At 32.0% G+C, this 16,721-nt stretch overlaps 3 protein-coding genes across 3 annotated transcripts; 2 read left to right on the forward strand and 1 right to left on the reverse strand.

The window, feature by feature from the left end:
- Positions 1–1,502: 1,502 nt before the first annotated feature.
- On the reverse strand, positions 1,503–6,227 carry LOC133693523 (uncharacterized). The gene is made up of 9 exons (XM_062114752.1): positions 6,022–6,227; positions 5,816–5,915; positions 5,248–5,428; positions 4,664–4,736; positions 4,389–4,565; positions 3,986–4,083; positions 3,686–3,774; positions 3,412–3,585; positions 1,503–1,869 (listed from the first exon to the last, which is right to left on the reverse strand). Exons 1-9 carry the CDS (start codon positions 6,140–6,142, stop codon positions 1,698–1,700), a joined length of 1,185 nt encoding a protein of 394 aa, XP_061970736.1. The 5' UTR covers positions 6,143–6,227; the 3' UTR covers positions 1,503–1,697.
- A 1,636-nt stretch (positions 6,228–7,863) lies between these two features.
- On the forward strand, positions 7,864–11,543 carry LOC133676038 (cold-responsive protein kinase 1-like). Its single transcript, XM_062097611.1, has 5 exons — positions 7,864–7,910; positions 8,268–8,409; positions 8,527–8,737; positions 9,014–9,257; positions 9,626–11,543. Exons 1-5 carry the CDS (start codon positions 7,864–7,866, stop codon positions 9,780–9,782), a joined length of 801 nt encoding a protein of 266 aa, XP_061953595.1. The 3' UTR covers positions 9,783–11,543.
- A 1,353-nt stretch (positions 11,544–12,896) lies between these two features.
- On the forward strand, positions 12,897–16,342 carry LOC133676560 (cold-responsive protein kinase 1-like). Its single transcript, XM_062098249.1, has 7 exons — positions 12,897–13,079; positions 13,701–13,860; positions 14,066–14,181; positions 14,299–14,509; positions 14,786–15,029; positions 15,398–15,548; positions 15,787–16,342. The coding sequence occupies exons 2-7, from the start codon at positions 13,782–13,784 to the stop codon at positions 16,174–16,176; spliced, it is 1,191 nt and encodes a 396-aa protein (XP_061954233.1). The 5' UTR covers positions 12,897–13,079; positions 13,701–13,781; the 3' UTR covers positions 16,177–16,342.
- The last annotated feature ends 379 nt before the right edge of the window (positions 16,343–16,721 follow it).

The raw sequence follows: 16,721 nt of genomic DNA on the forward strand, positions 1-16,721 counted from the left end.
TATATATAGGCAAGTAGACTTGAATCTGCACTGTCCCTATTAATTGGAAGGTTTTTTGGTGCACTGATATCGAATCTAATTCATTTTCACCTGACAGTAATATAAATATTCTCAACTATTAACATTCAATTATATATACTTAGATAGGACGTCAAATGCATAAATTTTTTTCAATGGAAAAAAATTAAGAATGTTAAAGCGATGCAGATGTTTCTAAAAAAACAAAAATAAAATGAGATTTTGATTATTAATTTGATTGGGTTTAATAAATTTGGTTAATTTAATTAATATGATTAAAAAAATACAACAACAATAAATAAATTGAAAAAAATTAAAAACATAAAAAGATATAAAATTCATTGAAAGCAAAGTGAATAATACCTTGAAGTTCAATTATGAAAAAAAAATTAATGTTAATAGGTGAAAATAAAAAAAAACAATGAATAAAAAAATCTGAGTCGATCTAAATTAACCTGCTAACCTCGTGATCATAAACAAAAGGTTGAGATAACCCTATAGAAAGAAAAGTGAAAAAAAAAACATAAAGTTAATTTTAAATAAATCAAATGTTGAAGGAAAAAATAAAAAAAATAAAAAAATTAAAGACTTCAAAAAAATCAAAGTCAACTTATATTAACCTTCCAAATTTATGACTCTTGTCATAAGTCCAAGATCAACCACATTGAAGGCAAACCCTAAAAAATAACACAATAAAATTCTAAATCAATAAAATATTAAATAATGAAATTGAAAAAAAAAAACAAAAAAAAGATTCAAAACAAAAAAAATCATAATAAAAAAAAAATGAGTACTAAATGTGATATAAAAATAATATAAAATTAAATGTTGAGGGGTAAAATTAAAAATAAAATTCAATTAGAAAAAACATATATAAATCAAAAGAATGAGAATCAAATTTGATATAAAGATTAAAAGAAATCAAATGATAAGGGGTAAAATTTTTAAAAAAAATCAATTAAAAAAAAAACAAATAGATATCAAAAAAACTTTTATATTTTTAGCAATGCTAATAAAAAAAAAAGAAAAGAAGAAGAAAGAAATCTACCAAAACTCAATTATCATTTATCTATGTAGCATCAACAAAAAAAAAATGATGAAACATTTTAAATGTCGCACTGGAAGGCATGTTTAGCCATGGTATAATGCCGATATCACTTTTTTTTTAATAATATTAATAATTGTTAAACCACCAAATCTCCTCCAAGAAAACTTTTTAATCACTAAAAAATCGGTTGGAAAATACAAAAAAAAATAAAAATCATGGATGCAAGCTTAACAATGCTTACTTTAAAAGGTAATAACATTTACATTGTATTTTAAAAATATAAAAAGACTGAATAATCCTGTTGAATTGTGATTTTGTATTTCGTTTTATTTATTTCCTTTTGCTTTTATTTTTCTCGCTGTGTCTGTATTGGTTATTATTGTAAAAGGATATGCATGGCTGAGGAGAAAAGAGGGAAAAGAGAGAGCTTTGAGTCTTATATAAGGCTGAGTTATTGGACTCGTAAAGCTGTGAACTCAGCACTATTTGTTTTCTTGGGTTTCAAGAGCGTGCATTATAGTGGGGATTGAATTGCAGTTGAGCATTTTACATGACCACGAAATGATCAGAAAACTACCTGAAAGGGGAAAGAACAGAAAGAAACAAAAGCCAAAAAGCAACAGGACAGAGCTTATAAGCAACTAAGCATTTCCGTAAGCTTTGAAGCAGCAGCCAGGCCACTAAGAATCGCACCTTCGACATTTGGACTCACACAAAAATCTCCACAGATGGCCAATCTCTTCTTCCTATTCCAAAGACATTTCTGCTCCCTCGATATGCTCGCAGTTGGGAAAGCACTTCCCCTGGAAACATACCAAGCGATGGAAACAATGAAGTGAACAGTATAGAGCGGTAAGATTGAATGAAAATAGTTGACAGAAGGAACAGTTAAAAAAGAGAGAACACAGACATGCAAGTCTTACACTTGTGCTAATGTAAAAATTCATGATTCATGACGACATTCAACTTCTTATATATATAAGAAGTTGAATGTCGTCATGAATCATGAATTTTTACATAGGGGACAGCAGAACTGGATTTTCAATTCCAAACAAACTGAATCCTAACCCCTAGTTCTAACACTCAATCTATAATTTCCAGTAAGTTTTAATGCAAGTATGTAGTCTTGATGGTCAATCTTGTCATGAACATTGTGAAGATAACAGGCAACTAGCAGCAATGAATAACATGAGACAACCAATAGAAACTGCAGAATGTTTAAGATAGAAGAGCGCCAATTAAAGGATTCGGATGAACAGAATGTTGATTACATAGAGTTGAGTTCAAGAGTTAAATTGATGAGTTGGTGCTAATCATTAATTTTATCATTCTGGATAATCTCAGCATTCTGCATGCAAGAATAAACCTTTTGAAGACTCAGGAAAGAGAAGAGAGAAATCCTATAGTGAAATGAGTATATAACATCTCAAAATGAGTAGATAACATCTCAAGAGAGAAATCCTATATTCATGCTGGTCAATTAATTAGATAAATGGAAGAAGCGAGATACATCATAGAAACAAAAGAGGAGAATGGAGAACAGAACAAGACTTGTGAAATTATTATCTGACTTGATTATTTGGAATTTTTATTTCTTCTAATGAGGTTTAGCAAAAAACAAAATTCCCAATTCAGCAGTTAAAGTAGTTTTCAGGTAGAAAGTTATTCCATTTCCTATTCTGTTAGTTTTCCTGTTCAGGAATTCCTATCCCTATTTTGATATTGGGTTTGTGGTTCTTGATGTTTCTTATGCCTGTTATATGTTGTTGATTAACAATTGATTATTAAGTATAAATAATTTTGCTTCTCCTTACTACTTGCTTCAAAAATCCCTAGCATTTCTCTTCTTTGTTCTTCTCCTCTCTGCTATCCTTCATGAATTTTGGCCATTAAGAAAGTTGCAAGTATGCCGACCAACTAATCAAAATCCCAGTTTCTTAAATAAACCTGAGAGATGTAGTGGTATGGACCATTTTAAAGGCCTTCGAACAAGCTAACTGATCTGGCCAGATAGTGCATCTTCCTTTCAAATTCCCAGTTTACTTTCTAATTCCAACAAAGTCATACCCTCACTCCCAAAATTTCTTCAATGAAGCTGAGAGAGAGAGTGTGTCATGGACCATTAAAGTCTCTTTTAAAGGGCTTTGAAAGGCTAACTTAACTAGCCAGAAAGTTTTCTTCTCAGGCCTATTGGAGAAATGGGACGGTAAAAATGGAAACTGCATTGATTTTCAAAGCCTCATAGGACTAGAACAATGCAGAGATCCCAGAGCTAGTTCCATCAAGAAATTCAACAAATAGAAGTAATAATAATGAAAATATAGGGCATTAATCCAAGTACCAACCATCTATGAGCTTTCATAAAAAATGGCCGAGGGATATTGAGCCCAATGCTTTGGAATTCTTGAAACAATTCTTCAGCTACTTTTGTTAATGTTGCGCTTGAAGGCTTCTGAAGGCCAGTTTGAGCAATTACGCCTCTTGCATAATTTGCTGTTGAATGTAATACCCATCGTTCACTGCACAGCAAAGCAAAATTGTAAATATAACTGAGCAACCTGAAACAGAAATTTGATTACTCTTCCAGTTATTCACTAATAAGGAAATACAGATGCATGCCTCGCAGTTGAACGACCAGGCTTGCTGCTGTCACAATGACTCCAGCTTAAAATTTCAGAATTTTTAAATGAGAAGCCCTTTAGAGATATCTGAATCATGATACCAAAATTCCATCAGGAACACATGTAAGCTGCGTGAATAGCTGTGATGGAAGAAAACATGCAATAGAAATTGTGGTGCAACTAGAAAGCAGAGGTGTGAGAGCAAAATAAGGAAGGACAACAAAAGAGGATAGTGCATATGAAAAGGTTTTCAAAGCATTAACAAGCTTGGTTAAGAGATACATGATCGGTGACTTACTGAAGACAAGGGCTCCGAAAATGCTAGCATAAGAGCAAAGCATGGACTAACAGGAATATCCTGTAACTTCAATGCCAACTCTGGCGTCAAACTCAAATCTGAATCAATGAAAAACAACTAATGGTTGAGATATTAACTCAGGCTGTTCCGCACAGACAATGGCTCCAATAAGATAGAGAAAGGAAGGAAAGATAACCACTGTATGATTTATGTAACATCAAATGCTTTATGCAAATATTTGTAACAAAGGAACAGATTTTTTTTGTTCTATGCCACAGAAAGGAACCAATAAAATGAGGGGACAGGAAAGAAAGCAGTGATAAAAATGTGTTTGTTTTATGTACTCTAAAAGAATACAAGTTTATTGAGAGGCTTGGGGAGGAGAGGGATAGGTTCATCATACCAAGAGGTGGTGGACGTCCTGTCACATCTGTAAATCTTGGAGAAGCTATGCTTTTGTCAGACACAACCACTCCACTAAAACGACCAAGATTTTGACCATCCAAACCCGTCAGAGACCATTTTTCATCATCTAAACACTCCAACCTCCCAATACTAACACCAAACTTACTTTCCACTCCTGAAAATATGTAAAAGGGAAGGCAGCAATTTTTCAAGATATATTTTTAACCTCAGCCATGAAATATTCCCAGCAAAATGTAGCAAGATACTACATACCAGTCTCATTGCATAATGCTTTACAGATAGAATTCATGCCCGGTACACCAACATATTTCTTGCTTGGTGCTTCCTACATGAAATTGGCATTAAAGATACTTCATATGAATAAGAAGATATGACAAGTGAAAGTATCATTCTCTTTTGTTTACAATCATGCATCCAATTTCTGCATGTGTTTGTAAAACGTTAAACAAAACAAACCTCCCCAAAGTTAAATGACATTTTCATTTGTCTCCAAATTATATATTAGTTGCAGGATAGATAGAGCCCAGTGGATTGTATTATGGTTGAGAACAAGTGAATACAAATGAAAAATGTCATTCACTTTACAAAATCTAGCAGAAAAGATGAAGAATTCAAGATGAATGAAAGCTAAGTTTATATGAAAAGAAATTTTCTAAAGGGATGACGTCAAAAGCCTTAACTTGAATACAGGCACCAGCATTTACTAATCATATGGGACACCAGCATCAAGGATGTATAATGCCGAGGCCTAAAATCTATGATCAGTAATCAGCGAACATGCAATTGATGGTACCAGGCATGTGCTTGAACAAGAATAGCATGGGATGGTCATAAACCTGTTCAATGTCAAGAAATTTCTTTGAGATGCAATCAAAAGAGCCAAAATTCTCTTTCCATTCTTCAACAAGACCTTTAGATTCCCATTCATGAACAAGCCTCAAGACATCACTGTTGCTCGCACTAAAAAATGGAGCACCATGGTCGAACAACAGCTCCTTCCCATCTTCAGATATTTCTCTATTAGAACGAGTAACAGGTTATATTTTTTTAACACATGCCAAACCATACACTACATCTTCTTGATTAGCACTATAAACTCTAGTAACATAATATAATTACTCCAAAAGGGCACTTCTTTCTTCTCACATTACGCAAAATATAATGATCTTGGTATGCTATGATCAAGTTCTAATGTCTCCTTGCAATGTTTAAGCCACCAATAAGACCCAAAAACAAAAACCCATTTCATACATTGTTGCAAATAACTTAAGAGATCATAATTAAAGAAAGTTCATTATAGGTAAGCTAATTACTTTTTTTTTCTTTTTCAATTCAAGAAAATGTAAAAACTACCAAAAATAAACCAAATGAAAGAGAAAGAAGAAGATATAAAGAAGAGATCACCTTCTTTGAGACATGCGGCCACCAGGGCCTCGAGCAGATTCGAAGAGCGTCACAGAGATTCCATTCTTTGCTAGTGTTGATGCACATACTGCTCCTGATACTGCCACATTCATTCCATTTCTTTCAGCAATATTCTCAATATCTAAACATATAGTGCATGTCACAAACAGTAGAAACAAAGACGGAGGAGAGAGACATATACTTACTTCCACCTCCAACAACTGCGACTTTAGTTGCAACGTTGCTCATGGTGGTGGTGTCGATGGATGGATCGGTTTTGCAGAGACAAAAAGGCAGGAGCTTGTAGTTAAGGGTAGTTATGGTCATTTCCTGCCCTCCCTGGACCACTGGCTTTGGTTCGGTTTAATGTGGGTTCGACAAGTTTTCAAGATATTTTTAGAATTGTGAGCATAGGCAAGTGCATCGTTACTAAACCCGCCTAATAGTAGGTCGACGATCAGGGATAGGGTTGACTCGGCTCCGGCCTAAGTTTCACAAGGTTATTTGTTTTTATATTTAAAAATATGGGATAGGGTTGATATTTTTATTTTTTCATGATTTCATACTTCACTTTTAGATTTAGGCTATGTTGTTTACACAGCTGTGGCTTTGGTTGAAATAAAACACAGCAAACATATGTTTAGTTACAGAAAAAAAAAATTATTAACTGTTCATGAATCCTACCTTTTACTGCGTTGCAAACTTGGTAATCACGAAACAACATCCAGCTACTTTTGTTTCAACAGTAAACAATGGGCAACATATAACGCACTACATGCTAATTAATTAGCATGCACAGTGTAACGTGCATACAGTTCCGGTCGGACCGGTTCTGGCCAAACCGGTTCCGGTTCAAAACTTAAAATACATTGAACCAGGTCCAACCCAGTAAAATAAAAATTATTTTTAATTTTTTAATTATTTTTTATTTGAAAAACTTAACATTATTTAATGACACTACATAAATTAGACATGGATCTCTTGATAAAGTAGCATTTGCAGAATTTGATCGCAATCTCAATTTCGTTCTTGATTATATTTTACCTGATGTTATTGCGCGCTTAAAAAACCAAAAAAGTTGTAGTCCTTGTCGGATGTATTTCATACGTGATGGAATTATAGATATTTTAATGGAACAATAAAAAATATTTTATAAAAAATATTATTTATTTCATAATGTAATAACAAAAGTTAAATCTACAATATTTAAATTAAAAACTATCAATATTAATATATATTTTTTAAAATTATTTTACAACCTCAATTTCAAAAGCATTATTAACCAAACACATTAAACTACTTTTTTTCAACCTCAATTTCAACCACAGTTTTAATCAAACACCTATTTTTTCAAACCAACCTCAATTAAAAGTACTTTTTATAAAACAACTTTTTTCAAACCACAACCACAACAGCTACCGCAATACCAAACACACACTTAATAGAAATTGAGTTTTTTATTTGAGCTCTTATTTGAATTTCATAGGTTACGAGTTTGAGAGATTACAAGTTTAAAAAATTAACCCAAATTTAGAAAATTCATCAAGATTTGACTTTTTTTTAATTTTTAAGCTCGTGTTTTTTTAAAGTTTCATCCATCAATATTCATTCAATTAGATATTAGGTTCAATTATTTATTTTTTACATATAAGATTTTTCACTAATTTTGAGAATGACTCGGCTTATCTCAAGTTTTTTTATTTGTTGTTTTTAAAATAAATTTTGTTTTTTTGTTTAAATTAAATTATTTGATTAAATATAAACATGAGATGAATTTGAGAGATTAACTCAGGTTTAAGAGATTCATCAGGGTTTGTTTGATTTTGTTTTCTCCTTTTAAGTTCATGTTTTTTTTTTAATTTTATCCTTCAATATTTGTTCGATTGGATATTATGCTATGTTATTTTTTTTTCTATAGGATTTCTCACTAATTTTGAGAATGGTTTGAGTTATCTTAAATCTTTTTATTTGTCATTTAAAAAAAAATTAACTTGTTTAAAATGAATTTTATTTTTGGATTGGATTAAGTTAATTGATTAGATAGAAATATGGGATGCGCTTGGAAGATTAACCCGGGCTTAGGGGATTTGCCCTGGTTTACTAGGTTTCCTTTTTTAAAAAAAAAAACTCGTGTTTTTCAGTTCCATCCTTCAATAATTATGCGATTGAAAGTTGAGCTCTGTTATTTTTTATTTGCTTTATATAGGATTTTTCACTAATTTTAATAATAATCATGGTTATCTCGAGTATTTTTATTATGACTATAAGTCACAAACAAGTTTTTCAAATCTTGTGATAAAAAATGAATAATAACTAAAAGAATTTAAAATAAAAATTAGTAGTGAATTATTAATCTTTTTTTAAAAGATATTCTTGGTCATCCCTTTTTTTTTGTCATATTTGAAAGTATAGTAATTTTAATTAACATCTTTGTTTTCCTGTCAATATGAAGGTTCTTATTGTTTTATTTCGTAACAGAACTTGGAAGCATTCAGAATGTTAGATGTTACACCTACAGGGAATTAAGAAATGCTACCGAAGGTTTTAGTACGGCCAACAAAATTGGGGAGGGTGGTTTTGGTTCTGTATACAAGGTAACTGAATGATTGTTATTATAATACATGACTAATGATATCAAAGTAGTTTTATATGGTATTTTTGTGTTTCTTTTAATTGTGAATGGTACTTAAGAAATGATTATGGATGTTCAGGGACGGCTGAAACATGGGAAGATAGCTGCTATAAAAGTTCTTTCAGCCGAGTCGAGACAAGGGGTGAAAGAGTTCTTAGCAGAGATTAAAGCAATGTCAGAGATAGAGCATGAAAACTTGGTTAAGCTGTATGGATGTTGCGTAGAAGATAATCACAGAATTCTAGTTTACAATTACCTTGAGAACAATAGCCTTGCGCACACTCTTCTTGGTAATTCTTGAATATCTTCTTCTTTTGAAATACTGATGTTTTGGTTTACACCATTGAAAAATAGTTCTGCCTTTTTGAGCTTGAAACTTCATGAACAATTCATGTATATATTCCTCTCAAAATATACTTATCTGCTTTTATTACACTGAGAATCTTGGTACCAGTAAACATATATGCACATGCATATGCATATGAACCCATATGATTTATGCAAAGCTTGCTTTTATTCCATGAATCGATTGGCATCTGAGTGCTCAAGTATTTTTTCACTTTCAGATGGAGGTCATAGTCACAGCAATATCCAGTTTAGTTGGAGAACACGGACTAAGATATGCATTGGGGTAGCAAGAGGGCTTACTTTCCTTCACGAGGAAGTCAAACCATACATCGTTCATAGAGATATCAAAGCAAGCAATATTCTTCTTGACAAAGACCTCACTGCGAAAATTTCAGATTTTGGTCTGGCTAAGCTTATACCAGACAACCAGACTCATGTCAGTACACGAGTAGCTGGAACACTGTAAGTTTCCTTGTGTTATTACTCGTTTCAAATTGAATAATTCATATTCGACTTGTTATTGGATCTATAATGTAGCTATGCTGTGCAAACTGCAAACACAGTATATGGAGTGATTAACACATATGGAACCATTGCAGTTGCCTTTTCACAATGTTGGTCTTTTTTTTCTGGAAAGCTTTATAAATTAGTTGATTCGCAGAACCAAAATCCGGTTGTTGTATTTCTTGATTAGATTTCCAAGATGCTGCCCTTTATGAGCACAGAACCTGTATTTAGTGCTACTCAGCTTCTTTGAAGAATCTTATTTTAAGCTTGGATTATATTTATAAGCTTAGCTGCTTAACTTTCCTCTCTGTTTGTTGCTTCAGAGGTTATCTGGCACCTGAGTATGCAATAAGGGGGAAATTGACTCGGAAAGCAGATCTCTATAGTTTCGGTGTCCTCCTTTTGGAAATTGTTAGTGGGAGAAATAACACAAATACACGATTATCTGTTGAAGATCAATACCTCTTAGAATGGGTATGATCAATTTCAACCACAGTTTTAATCAAACACCTATTTTTTCAAACCAACCTCAATTAAAAGTACTTTTTATAAAACAACTTTTTTCAAACCACAACCACAACAGCTACCGCAATACCAAACACACACTTAATAGAAATTGAGTTTTTTATTTGAGCTCTTATTTGAATTTCATAGGTTACGAGTTTGAGAGATTACAAGTTTAAAAAATTAACCCAAATTTAGAAAATTCATCAAGATTTGATTTTTTTTTAATTTTTAAGCTCGTGTTTTTTTAAAGTTTCATCCATCAATATTCATTCAATTAGATATTAGGTTCAATTATTTATTTTTTACATATAAGATTTTTCACTAATTTTGAGAATGACTCGGCTTATCTCAAGTTTTTTTATTTGTTGTTTTTAAAATAAATTTTGTTTTTTTGTTTAGATTAAATTATTTGATTAAATATAAACATGAGATGAATTTGAGAGATTAACTCAGGTTTAAGAGATTCATCAGGGTTTGTTTGATTTTGTTTTCTCCTTTTAAGTTCATGTTTTTTTTTTAATTTTATCCTTCAATATTTGTTCGATTGGATATTATGCTATGTTATTTTTTTTTTCTATAGGATTTCTCACTAATTTTGAGAATGGTTTGAGTTATCTTAAATCTTTTTATTTGTCATTTAAAAAAAAATTAACTTGTTTAAAATGAATTTTATTTTTGGATTGGATTAAGTTAATTGATTAGATAGAAATATGGGATGCGCTTGGAAGATTAACCCGGGCTTAGGGGATTTGCCCTGGTTTACTAGGTTTCCTTTTTTAAAAAAAAACTCGTGTTTTTCAGTTCCATCCTTCAATAATTATACGATTGAAGGTTGAGCTCTGTTATTTTTTATTTGCTTTATATAGGATTTTTCACTAATTTTAATAATAATCATGGTTATCTCGAGTATTTTTATTATGACTATAAGTCACAAACAAGTTTTTCAAATCTTGTGATAAAAAATGAATAATAACTAAAAGAATTTAAAATAAAAATTAGTAGTGAATTATTAATCTTTTTTTAAAAGATATTCTTGGTCATCCCTTTTTTTTTGTCATATTTGAAAGTATAGTAATTTAAATTACATCTTAAAAAATATCAAATTAATATTTTTTTGTGATTTTAAAATGTTGATATTAAAAATAAAAATAAATAAAAAACATTTTTAAAAAACATTCCACATCATAATCTCAAACACACACCTATTTTTTTTCTTCTTGTACTGTGATTTTCCAATATTGAGAAACTTGTATTTCTCAAAATCCTTGAAACCTATGATATGAAACCTTGATATTGTGGATAATAATAATTATAGAAATGATTATAATAAGCTCCAAGCAGCCAAATCTCCACGGAAACTTCCAGCTAGTCTCATTGAATATGAATATGATTTTTCAATACGACAACGCTCCTCCGTTCTTGACCAGTTGTAATGTGAACACAACACTTTTGTACGGATTGTCCACCTTCACCTCCCCTGGCACTGCATGCGACTTGGATTAAACAACAAAAACGTTGACGTATTATGATCAAGGCTCCATGAGTATCATATTTTATTTGGGTCAGCCCTAAAGAACTAAAGCAGCAATCAAAAAGATTTCTTACTTTTTTAATTTTCTTTATTTTTTATTTGAAAGCAGAAGAATTGTAATTACTACTCTCTTTTTTTTGGAATTATATTAGCTAGAGTTTACACGTGAAGTTAAAAAAAAAAAACCATGTGAAATTTTTTTACTATTAAAAGTTAAAAATACCAAAAGGTTCACTGATAAAATATTTTTGTTCGTGAATTAATTGATAAAATTATCACCAATAAAATGATAGAGTCAATACCAATAAAAAATTCTATCAATAATAAATATAGTAGAGGTTGAATTGATTTTTTCCCATTAAAATTGTCAAACGAATATCTATATATTAATTATGATGTTATATAATTTAATTATTTAAAAAGTTTTAGAGTGATGAATTTTTTTTTAAAAAAGTTGAAATTTACCCTTTTCTTCCCTTTAATATATGCACACTCCATTGATTGAACTATTTGTTGATGAACATCATAGAAAACTTTGAACTAAATAAATATGTGATTCCCCTAGACTAACTAGCTCATTAGCTAGATGTTATATATGAAAACTAGATCATGTTTATATTTTATTAAATTATTTTAATATATTTTTAAATAAAAAGTATTTTAAAAAATAATTAATACCGCACTTCCAAATACCTTCTTTAAATTTTTAATTGAAGTGATATAAAAATGTTAATAAATAAATAAATACATTAAGGTTGGCTTTTTCAGAGCATGGTTGATATCATGAATGCTGGCTTAGAGATGACGATGATAGCCAATGAACCCTATGTCTTTTTAATTGATTGAGAGACCCTCTTATGAAAAATAGCCTGCTACAGGTTTTAAGTTTGATTTATTTATTCAGGTTTAATAATATTATTAATTGGTTTAACTTATTAAGTCAATTTAATTAATTGTTAATTTAAAACATAACTTGAGTTGTGTCTTACTTTAAACCAATTGTTTTATTAAAAAAAACTTTATTTTTTAAAATTACAACTTGAGTTGATCTATAAATAAAATACATTATAAAATAGCATGTTTGGGAGTGTGGTTGTGGTTGCTCTTCAAAGTGTTTTTCATGCCGAAATGCATCAAAATGATGTTTTTTTATTTTTTAAAAATTATTTTTGAGATCAACACATCAAAACGATTCAAAACATATAAAAAAATAAATTTTAGCAAAAAAAATTTAATTTTTTTAAAAACACAGGTTGACCTGTGTTTCTAAACGGACATTTAGAAGTGTAGTTGAAGTTGTTTTTAAAAATAATTTTAGATGCATTAAAACAATATTTTTTTTAAAAAAATTATTTTTTGATATTAACATATTAAAACTAAAAAAATTAATTTAATTTAAATTTTTTTTAATGAAAAACCGGTTTTACCATAGGCAAATACGATTACCAAATATAAAGTAAAGTTTTAAAATGTCGTTGACACTTTCTTTATTTTGGAGCGCGGAAGCAAAAGAGAAAGGAGACTTGACAGTATCACTTTTGTTTTTTGTTTGTGAAAGTCAGTCGCCAGCTCCTCGCTTTCGTAGAAAAAACCAAGTTCAAAGAACGTGCGCTTTCCTTCATGGACCTATTAATCAGCAAGGTGCTTCTCTCTCCTGGTCAGAGCTGTAGACATCTTTCTCTTCAGGATAATCAATCTTCTCTGTCTGTTTCGTCTCCTGATCTCTTCTTTTGTTCAGGGTGAGTTTTTCTTTTTGCTCTTACTTGTGTGCTTTTTTCAGCTTCTTCTTGTTTTCGTTCTGTTTTTCCTTTTGGCTATCTGTTTCTTGTGGGGTTTCTTTTTCTCTGATATGCTTCTGTTTGCTGATATTTCTTTCTTTTTTAGTCTATTTTTCATGATCGTACTCAACATTTCCAATTAACTTTTTTATGTTTCTTCACGATTTTGATGTGATTTTAATTTCTGTTCTTCGTTTCAAAATGAAAAAGGGAGTCAAGATTAGCACCAAAATATTCATTCGATGTTCTGTCTAGCTACTTATGAGTAGGGGGCAGGGTTGAAATGATCATAATTATAAGAGAAAATAAAAGGGCAGGGAGGAAATCAGTTCTCGATGACATTGATAGACAAATGACGCACCCTTTTTTCCTCTTTAATCTTTAGTAGTCTGTGTCTAAGCGTGATATTGGCTGTTATCTTTCAGTTGCTTGCATTTAGGGTTTGATATGTCCAAAGATTTATAAACACATCAATCTTTCCCAAAGCTTACTCTGTCTTCAGATCATGTCTAATAGCTGTGGTATTTAATTTCATTATTCTGGATTAAGTACCTGAGGTTAATTGTGTTTATAATGATTCAGGTTTGTTGGTCTTTGAAGTTGTTTATTTCAAGCTTTTGAAGGTTGCTATAGAAGGGCTGTTCACTGGCAGAACAAACAGACATGACTTGTTTTTCTTTCTTATGTGGTAGACGGATAGATTCTTCCCAAGAATCTCAACATATGGGTAGAGATGATGAAGGTAGACTACTGATAAATTTTGTGTTTGAGTGTGCTTGTGCTCATAAATAGACAGATTTATATGTATCTTGTCTGGAAAAGCCTGTAGAGAGACTTGTTTCAACAGGGTCATAACCTGCCATATGCATGAAAAGAAGTTTTCTTTTTAATTAACATCTTTGTTTTCCTGTCAATATGAAGGTTCTTATTGTTTTATTTCGTAACAGAACTTGGAAGCATTCAGAATGTTAGATGTTACACCTACAGGGAATTAAGAAATGCTACCGAAGGTTTTAGTACGGCCAACAAAATTGGGGAGGGTGGTTTTGGTTCTGTATACAAGGTAACTGAATGATTGTTATTATAATACATGACTAATGATATCAAAGTAGTTTTATATGGTATTTTTGTGTTTCTTTTAATTGTGAATGGTACTTAAGAAATGATTATGGATGTTCAGGGACGGCTGAAACATGGGAAGATAGCTGCTATAAAAGTTCTTTCAGCCGAGTCGAGACAAGGGGTGAAAGAGTTCTTAGCAGAGATTAAAGCAATGTCAGAGATAGAGCATGAAAACTTGGTTAAGCTGTATGGATGTTGCGTAGAAGATAATCACAGAATTCTAGTTTACAATTACCTTGAGAACAATAGCCTTGCGCACACTCTTCTTGGTAATTCTTGAATATCTTCTTCTTTTGAAATACTGATGTTTTGGTTTACACCATTGAAAAATAGTTCTGCCTTTTTGAGCTTGAAACTTCATGAACAATTCATGTATATATTCCTCTCAAAATATACTTATCTGCTTTTATTACACTGAGAATCTTGGTACCAGTAAACATATATGCACATGCATATGCATATGAACCCATATGATTTATGCAAAGCTTGCTTTTATTCCATGAATCGATTGGCATCTGAGTGCTCAAGTATTTTTTCACTTTCAGATGGAGGTCATAGTCACAGCAATATCCAGTTTAGTTGGAGAACACGGACTAAGATATGCATTGGGGTAGCAAGAGGGCTTACTTTCCTTCACGAGGAAGTCAAACCATACATCGTTCATAGAGATATCAAAGCAAGCAATATTCTTCTTGACAAAGACCTCACTGCGAAAATTTCAGATTTTGGTCTGGCTAAGCTTATACCAGACAACCAGACTCATGTCAGTACACGAGTAGCTGGAACACTGTAAGTTTCCTTGTGTTATTACTCGTTTCAAATTGAATAATTCATATTCGACTTGTTATTGGATCTATAATGTAGCTATGCTGTGCAAACTGCAAACACAGTATATGGAGTGATTAACACATATGGAACCATTGCAGTTGCCTTTTCACAATGTTGGTCTTTTTTTTCTGGAAAGCTTTATAAATTAGTTGATTCGCAGAACCAAAATCCGGTTGTTGTATTTCTTGATTAGATTTCCAAGATGCTGCCCTTTATGAGCACAGAACCTGTATTTAGTGCTACTCAGCTTCTTTGAAGAATCTTATTTTAAGCATGGATTATATTTATAAGCTTAGCTGCTTAACTTTCCTCTCTGTTTGTTGCTTCAGAGGTTATCTGGCACCTGAGTATGCAATAAGGGGGAAATTGACTCGGAAAGCAGATCTCTATAGTTTCGGTGTCCTCCTTTTGGAAATTGTTAGTGGGAGAAATAACACAAATACACGATTACCTGTTGAAGAACAATACCTCTTAGAACGGGTATGATGAATTTCTTGAGTCCTTGCTACTATGTTTGAAGTGATTGAAATGTCAACTTACTGGCCTTATTACATGGATTGAGCTATGATTTTCTGATTGCAATGCTTGTTTTTCATCCATTCTTTTTCTTGATATCCAACATTTTACGTAGAGAAAACATTTACATGAATAATCAACAATCACGATTAACTCACACTCGGGGGCACTAGCTGACTATTATTTGGTTCTACCTTTGCAGACCTGGGAACTTTATGAGCGAAGGGAGCTGGTTTCCCTGGTAGATGCATCATTAAATGGTGACTTCAATGCTGAGGAGGCTTGTAGGTTTCTAAAAATTGGTCTCCTCTGCACCCAAGATGATCCAAATCTCCGGCCTTCTATGTCTACTGTAGTCAAAATGCTGACTGGCCGGAAGAATTTTGATGAGAGAAAGATAACAAAGCCAGGCCTGATTTCTGATTTCATGGACCTCAAAGTACGAGCTCCCTCCAAGACCAAAGCATCTGCTTCAACATCCTTTAATGTATCTTCTGGGTCGGACAACCAGGACACTTCAATATTGACATCAGAAAACTCATCAAGCGTAACCATGACGGCTTTCACGGAATTATATAATCGGAGCATTTAAACATCAACGCGAGAGAAATTCCCATTACATTTATTTTATTCTATTTTTGAGTTTTTGAGCTTGTAAATTCTGCGACCATCCCTTATACACAAACACAATTTCTTACTCTCCTGTAAATGGACAAATTCCAGTGATGTGAAAGATAGCATGCAATGGTTTGTTCTCACCTTTACTCTTTCCGTCCCCCTCATTCACCCCCTCCCCTTTTGCACACAATTATACATCTGGTTTCCATGTCTGTTCCAATGGCATTAATTACCAGAAAAGTTGATAAGGGAATGAGAAATCCAAGGAGGAAATCATGAACAGCTCATAAAATTTCAAGTTCCAAATGAGTTTTCTGTTTCTGAAGCTAAAAGTGTACACACTAGCTCAAAAAAGATGGCTGTTGAATGATAAATGGGTGAAAAGAATTTTGTTGATTAACGTGGAATGAGGGCAAAGACTTCGTAGACCATTCTCGCTCCTTAAAGAAACAGGCGACGATCCCCTTCAATCCAAGACTTTTCTACTCTTCCAATTGCCTTTTCCGTCCTTCCAATTTA

This window comes from Populus nigra, chromosome 1 (assembly GCF_951802175.1).
Source record: "Populus nigra chromosome 1, ddPopNigr1.1, whole genome shotgun sequence".
Taxonomy (NCBI): Eukaryota; Viridiplantae; Streptophyta; class Magnoliopsida; order Malpighiales; family Salicaceae; genus Populus; species Populus nigra.

Coding starts and splice junctions, on each gene's coding strand:
- LOC133693523 (XM_062114752.1), bottom strand. CDS start 6,142: ATGACCATAACTACCCTTAACTACAAGCTCCTGCCTTTTTGTCTCTGC. Junction 5,916..6,021: donor CGCAGTTGTTGGAGGTGGAA/GTAAGTATATGT, acceptor TGAATGTGGCAG/TATCAGGAGCAGTATGTGCA. Junction 4,566..4,663: donor AGCATTATGCAATGAGACTG/GTATGTAGTATC, acceptor ACATATTTTCAG/GAGTGGAAAGTAAGTTTGGT.
- LOC133676038 (XM_062097611.1), top strand. CDS start 7,864: ATGGGATGCGCTTGGAAGATTAACCCGGGCTTAGGGGATTTGCCCTG. Junction 8,410..8,526: donor GTTTTGGTTCTGTATACAAG/GTAACTGAATGA, acceptor ATGGATGTTCAG/GGACGGCTGAAACATGGGAA. Junction 9,258..9,625: donor ACACGAGTAGCTGGAACACT/GTAAGTTTCCTT, acceptor TTGTTGCTTCAG/AGGTTATCTGGCACCTGAGT.
- LOC133676560 (XM_062098249.1), top strand. CDS start 13,782: ATGACTTGTTTTTCTTTCTTATGTGGTAGACGGATAGATTCTTCCCAA. Junction 13,861..14,065: donor TATGGGTAGAGATGATGAAG/GTAGACTACTGA, acceptor ATTTCGTAACAG/AACTTGGAAGCATTCAGAAT. Junction 15,030..15,397: donor ACACGAGTAGCTGGAACACT/GTAAGTTTCCTT, acceptor TTGTTGCTTCAG/AGGTTATCTGGCACCTGAGT.